Source organism: Triticum urartu, chromosome 3A (genome assembly GCF_056163025.1).
Source record: "Triticum urartu cultivar PI428250 chromosome 3A, HENAU_Tu73, whole genome shotgun sequence".
NCBI lineage: Eukaryota > Viridiplantae > Streptophyta > Magnoliopsida > Poales > Poaceae > Triticum > Triticum urartu.
The window spans coordinates 50,315,962-50,323,605 of NC_141875.1; the positions used below are offsets into that span (position 1 = coordinate 50,315,962).

At 37.3% G+C, this 7,644-nt stretch overlaps 1 protein-coding gene across 1 annotated transcript; it reads left to right on the plus strand.

Moving 5' to 3' along the window:
- The first annotated feature begins 663 nt into the window (after window positions 1-663).
- LOC125547898 (tau-cadinol synthase-like) lies at window positions 664-6,936 on the plus strand. The gene is made up of 8 exons (XM_048711638.2): window positions 664-1,053; window positions 1,135-1,283; window positions 2,284-2,545; window positions 2,761-3,136; window positions 4,123-4,341; window positions 6,055-6,190; window positions 6,314-6,562; window positions 6,652-6,936. Exons 1-8 carry the CDS (start codon window positions 990-992, stop codon window positions 6,934-6,936), a joined length of 1,740 nt encoding a protein of 579 aa, XP_048567595.2. The 5' UTR covers window positions 664-989.
- The last annotated feature ends 708 nt before the right edge of the window (window positions 6,937-7,644 follow it).

The window sequence follows — 7,644 nt, forward strand, 5'->3', positions numbered from 1 at the left end:
ACCTTAAACCAACTATTCAGTCATCGTTCCTACCTAATTCTATATGTATTATCGATTTGAAACTGAAGCATTTTTATGTCAATTCATTTCATATCACAGAAATAGAAGATGAAGAGATATTTTTCATCGTTGTCGGCAAGTATTCTTGATGATGATATTTTATATCGTTTTCAAGCCTATAAGGATCGCAGAGGGCTTTTACCTCCTCGTAGAGGTAACTTTTTAGAATTTAATTAGTCATTATTATTTCACTATATTTATGCCTTTTCTTATGAGATTACACATTTGATGTCTTGAAGGTGTTGCTTCTTCTTCTGCCGTTGATCATGTTATGGGAGGCACAAATGAATAATCAACTGATTAGGTACTCTTTTATATCCCTGTATTATTTCTAGTTTTATCATATTTTGCCTCTTCTGTTGGATTGTTAAGCACTAAGATTAAATTCTAGATTTATTGAACAATTGAGATTTATTTTGTTTGTTATTGCATATGATCTTTTATTAAATGTCATGATGTGTTTTTGGGTAGTTATAAGTGTGCCAAAGTTTTTCCTTGTTGCTGAAAAAAAATTGGGCCCGGGCTTTGCTTCAATCCTGGCTCCGCCACTGTATGCAGGTATATATAGGAGTCAACGCTACTCTAGAACCGGTGCTTGTTGAATAGTCGACTCCAACGAATTTTGTGTTAGCACTCGACTTAGCACCGGGTTTTGACCAACTCTGCTCTTGCTGAGGTGACCCTGACATAGTGGCTGCTATACACCATTGAAAACTTAAGTACAGTGAAATTTCTCCGGCTGCTAATGATGAGAAGATGCATACATATGGTGGCGGCTATGCATGAATATTCCAATGACCCGGGCTGGGGCTGGCCCTTGATATAAAGGCCTCTCATACGCATGCATTCTCGTACCTCCCAAAGCTAACTATAGCGAGCTCGCTAGCTTTTTTCTGAGGAAGAACAGCGCGCGACACTCGTAAGCTCTCATGGCATCCGCCGTTGCTGCCGGTGGTGGCGCCATGGCCAGAGCGTCCATCAAGCCAGGGCAAGGTCAGGCAACTTTTGTCTCAGCGACCAAAAGCCCAAGAAAACTAATGGCTAAACCATCGTGCTGTATGAAAATTGACGGAGGCTTCGCCGGCGGAGCCCGGTCAGCTGTACAGGGTCGTCGGTCTGTGGCCTCGCCACTGGCTGCTGCCGCCGTTCCTGAAAAGCAGTCCGGCTTTGAACCCTCACCGTGGAGCGACTTCTTTACTGGATATGAGCCAGAACCACTGCAGGTATACATCAAAAGTTGAAAACCAAGCTAGCAAGGCTATTAAATCAAACCCCCTCCATTTCAAAATACAATGCATATATTATTGTTTTCGAAGTTAAATATTGTGAAGTTTGACTACGTTTATAAATAAAGGCAACATCCATAATACCAAATAAATATCATTAGAATTATCATTCAGTATATTTTCATATTGTATTTATTTTGATTTTTTTTGAATGCATACATGCTGAAACTTCACCAGACTTTGACTTAAAATAAATCTAATATGCACTGTACTGTGAAATAAACGGAGTATACCCACTGGCATCTTACCAATCAAATTGGAACTTTGGCTCCGTTTGGTATTATTAATTTTGGTTAATCCTAGGAACATGACACACCATGTGCCAAAAAACTTTTTTTCTTCAAAACAACAACATTTATACATTATTAGAATGTACTTGCTTTCGCAATAACTAGATGATACCTTGTCCCATAACAAAAAAATTGATGTGCCCGAAGAATATGATAAAAGTGCTCCGTTTTTTTGAGGAAAAAAGGCTAGTGTGAAAAGGTAAGAAAAAAACATCATACTGATGACGCGGCTCACCTTTGTTAAGAATCAATTGGGACATGATGTCACTAGCTAAATTTATTTAGGGGCTACTCCGGAGGAAAATGATAGTTAGTGCAAAATAACAACATTAGCGATATTACTCCCATAATCGTGTGTGCATAGTGACATACAAATATTTCCCTTGTGTTTTTGCAAAAATATTACACAATTCGTATTCTTATAACAGAAAGAAAAACATTTTATTTACATGCTTCTATTATTCTCACATTAACACCATATGGTGATCAAACAAAAATGGCTATGAGTCTTATTCATTTGTAACATGAGTACATTTATGCAGTTTTGGTGGGAAATATCCACCACTATTTGGATACAAACTGGATAACTTGATTATGGATCTATGTATTGCATCCATTTTTTTGTTAACTTAAGCAATCAATTGCAGAGGTCTGAGGAATGGATGTTGGTGAGAGCTAATGAACTGAAGGAACATGTATGCATGATGTTTAAGTCTTGTAACAATATGGCAACGCAAATTTGCTTACTGGATACACTCCAACATCTTGGAATAGATTACCACTTTAAAGAGCAGATCGACACTATTCTAAGCCAGATCTTGGAGAGTGAATTTTTTAGTAGCTCAAGCCTCAGTGAAGTTGCTCTAGGGTTTCGCTTGCTTAGGGAGCATGGCCATTGGGTTTCTCCAGGTATCTAACTGTATCTATTTATCATAGCATTGGATGACGCCCATGACATTTAGAGGATGTAGATTAACAATTGGCCAGCTGATTGAATTTTGAAGCTTTGATTAATTGCTGATTTTCTTAGTATGCATGCCTTCGAGTTACATTATCTGTATCTCAAACTAGCTTGTCAAGGACGACATTAGATTTCTGACAAAGACAACAATTTGTGGATGCAGATGTTTTCAATAAATTCAAGGCCCAAGATGGGGGCTTCAGTAAGGACATATCAAATGATCCAAAGGGGCTATTAAGTTTGTATAATGCAGCTCATCTTCATGTTCATGGTGAGCCAACACTCGAAGAAGCCATAACTTTTGCGAGGCGTCATCTTAGATCAATGAGGGGTAGTGATCTGAAGACCCCACTAGCTAATCAAGTCAAACGGGCCCTTCACATACCACTGCCACGGGCTTGTAAGAGGATAGAGACAGTGCATTATATCTCTGAGTACAAAGAAGAGGAAGGATATAATCCAGTTCTATTGGAGCTCGCAAAACTAGATTTTAACCTTTTACAACATGTCCACTTGAAGGAGCTCAAAGCGATTACTGAGTAAGTTAAACTCTTATTTCTCTTTTGAATCATGATAAATTGAGATGATGATGATGGTATAATAATAATAATAATAATAATAATAATAATAATAATAATAATAATAATAATAATGTAAATCATACATAGTGTAAATCATTACCAACAAAAGATTTGTTGATTATTACACATCAAAGTTGAGCCATCTATTTTTTATACGATTTCACAATTTCACATATTTAATGGGCTCTAAATTTTAATTATTATCTCGAAATTTATTTACCTCTAATATAATCTTGTATATTTTCTTGTGATTTCATTAAAAAATACATGTTATTTCCTTATTTGAAAATCATATGTTTTTACTTTCTTAGATTGAAGTAGTACAAAAGGTACAATAATTTATAGTTTTTCTTTCGGGCCAACAACATTCAAGGTGGTATTTCTCCATGTTTTACAGTTTATGTAAGCTAGCCAAATGTGCTTTCAACATGCTATCCTTACTCATATGAGAATGAGCTTGTAGCATACTTCTGATACTAGCCATCCAAAAAACCTACATCAACAGCTCAAAAGACTAATGAAAAGTTTAAGTTGGATAAAATTATCTCCTACTATCATTTTTGTGGCAATATTGATGGCCTAATAATTTCCTACACATTACCATATATTTGGGTACTTATGGATAACGATCTAGTGCATGCCTATTGTTCATCCTATTTTACTTGATGTGGTCTAAGAGAGAAATATTCCTAGCTATGTTGAACCTAACTTAGATATAATTTACACTTATTTGTTGTTTTCATAGAATACTTTCTATGTGTAGAATTTAAAAGTGATATCCTACATAGCATGTTTTTATATATTTATTCCTAATTGTGTTCATGATCTCATGGAACCCCTGATATTTATGGTGTGATCCATTTTTTCTGACATGGAGAAGGGCCAATGTTTTCTAAATCAATCAAATGTATTATTGAAATAAATCTAATTATTCTAATGTGTAGGTGGTGGAACAATTTTTCTAGAAATATTGGACTAAGTTATATTCGTTGTCGCGTGGTGGAGAGCTACACTTGGGCCTATGTGGTATATTATCAGAGAGGTTTCAAACTACCAAGACGTATTATCGCAATGATGATTGTACTTATTACGACTGTGGATGACACATATGATATTCATGCTACCATAGATGATTGTCGGAAGTTACATGAAGCCATACAAAGGTGGAGTGGTGGACATTATATTTCTTACTAATCAGATTTATCTTTACCTATGAAACACTAGTAGTTGTTTCCTATTAGCCATTTGCAAGCTCAAATATTTATGCATGGGCCAATTATTTAGTATAGTGAACCAACTTTTATTGAAATTATGTCAGTCATAATGACTAAAAAAATTAAATTGGATGTGCTAGATTGTGTATAGATACAATATCTTGGATAAGACATGAACAAATATTTGATATGAAGGGTTCCAAGATGACACACCGCAAAGAATAGGATATACCTTATATGCCTCTAGAAGTTAGTAGGAGATAATGTAAAAGGAAATCACACATGGTGAAAATCGACCGATGAGATGGTCTAATGCACTACACAGGGAACTGATTTGTCTCCAATGCAACACTATAAGCACATGACCTAAATTTAGAAATGTATGCAATATGGAATTTAGCAATAAAAAATAGCAACAATGATGACTGGTGTCCCCTCAGTGGGGCCGACACCCCGCCATTGTCGTTAATTAGACGAGTTCAAGATACACCCGCCACAGATACACCATTGTTAGCATGGATCTAACAATGTTTCTAGTAGATGAAGGAGCTGCCACCATAGAGTCAAGGTGAAGTGGCATTTTTTGGGAGGTGGGGAACAACTACATCGTCAACGTCCAAGGGTTCGTTGCTAGAGGATGGAGGACACATTTTTTCTCTGTCAAGGACCACTCGTCGTAGATATGTCTACATCGCTCAACTATAGCGAGCATGAGGTCACTGAGCTCCTCACGGTCATCCACTACCACTAACTGGTAACCTCGATGTGTCAGTTCTGAGGACACACATATGTGGAGATGAGAAGCTATCATTGAACGTAGGTAGTACTCTAGGTATCTGGAGTTGGCTAGTATTTGACGCATCATTAAGGGAAGGATGTTATGGGTTGTGACCTTCAACCATATGGTATCGTTACAACATCACCCACATACCCGCTAAGACAAAATGTAGCTATGCAGTTGCACAAATGTGTATTTTTTGAACCATGTGCGATTGGTTTGCCATTGCACATAGTTGGGAGGTCACGTCATGAAGGTGGGGCAACACAAGGATCACATCAAAATATCTCGCAACAATGGTTAAGACCAAGGCAAAAAATTTACCCAAGTTCAGGCCCCCGTGGTGGGTAATAATCCTACTCCCCTCGCTGTCGGTTTCTCACTATCTCAAAATATATTACACGAGTATTTGGTGGCTAAAGGAACTTATGAACTAGTGGGTCAAGATCCCGTCGATCTCTAGTTCTCGGCATGGTTGGCGATCTAGAGTACTTTGAACCAATCTTCCAAATTGCTCATAGTTGCTTCTGAGTGAGTTGGATTGTGATTTGCATATTCCTTTTATGCCTTAGCCTACAACTCCTTTATATATGCATCTAGGGTTCAGTACAAATCAGGTTGACTCACGCGTACTCTAGCCGTTATACGACAGAGAGAATAAAGTTCTGGTTAGCTCATATGAAGCCAGATTCTTGCGCATATTCTTCCATCAACCCTGATTTCCTTATTTTGTAAATCCTGAGATAGAATCTTGTAGTGAGATGTTGATCTTTTATCTGGATCTGCCATCAGTAGGTCTTCATCTAGAAACAATTATGAGCACAAACAAGCTAATAGAAGTGTCTCACTATTTTCTTTTGTGCCACACGCAATTGGTCCTATAGATGGGATGAAAGTGCCGTTGATATTCTGCCAGAGTACCTCAAGAGGTTGTATATGGAGTTGCTGATAACATTTAAGAATATTGAGGATGAAGTGCCAGCCAACGTCGACTACAATGTTTCCTACCTTAGAAAAGCGGTAATACATACATGCCCTTTCTATGTTAGAAAATTTGAAATTAAGAAAATATATTCATGATTATGCTTTAGCCCTTTTGATTAAGTTATTTCGCTTATCTTTTGCATGCACCCATGAATACAGTTTCAAAATCACGTCAGCGGTTATCTACAAGAAGCCGAATGGTCACACAATAATCACTGGCCAAAATTTGAAGATCAAGTAAATTTGACTAGCCTAACAGTAGGCGGACCAACACTATCGTTGAGTGTGATGGCAGGCGTGGATAGAAAAATAATGAAGCAGTCACTCGATTGGGCAGCTGGCGTACCCGACGTTGTTATAGCAGGTGGAAAGATTGTACGTTTCATGAACGACATTGCTGCGTTTAAGGTATAAATTTATATATTATTTGAAGATTAATTATAATATCATGTAAACACTTCATGTCGCTTTACGTATATTAACAATGCCGTATACAGCGTCGGAAGTGCAAGGGTGATGCAGCAAGCTCCGTGGAGTGTTACATCCATGAGCATGGAGTCACAGACAAGGTGGCCATTGCAAGGATCGATGAACTAATAGAAGAGGAATGGAAGATTTTGAACAAAGCTCGCTTTGAAAATCATGCGCTTCTCCCAGCCTTGCAACCAATTATTGATTTAGCACGCAGCTCGTCATTGTTCTATGATAATAGGAACGACGTGTACACAACAAGTACACATCTTCAGGAGACTGTCGAGAGCCTATTCCTCAAGCCCATCTAGCCTTAAGACCATTATACTTTCTCCATTCCTAAATATTTGTCTTTCTAAAGATTTCAACAAATGACTACATACGAAGCAAAATGAATGAATGTACATTCTAAAATATATCTATATACACTCGTATATGGTAGTCCATTTGAAATCACTAAAAAGACAAATATTTAGGAACAGAGGGAGTAGTATGCAACCATTGGCTGTTTAATTCTTCCACATATTTTTCCTTAGTTTTCTTATGCAAATTCAAACCTTACTTTCCCCAGTGAGTTGTGTGTTTAGATGCATGAGCCTGCTCCATCTGTGTTATCTATATAAAATAAATGTTTTTCCCACGATGCACGTGAGAAAATTGTCACATATGTTCAAATATCGTCATATTCTCATTTGCAACCAGAAGAACTGTCATATTCCAAAAAAATACGGGCATATTTCAGACCTTGACATGTTGAAATTTAAAGTTATTATATGGTGGTCGTCGTGTGTTGTGATATTTGTCTTGGAGTGAATGTGACCTGAATGTGAGACCTGGGTAAATTTAATGTAATGTCCATGTGAGATTTGGTGATGACCAATTTGCAATGAAACTCTTCTGAATTTGGTTTGTAGGGTTAGCTGCAAACCATAAGTGAAACTAAAATTTTAAATTATTTTATTATATAACCACCTTTGCACGTGAACCTGATAGGAATATATGCCGGAGCCAACCAGGAT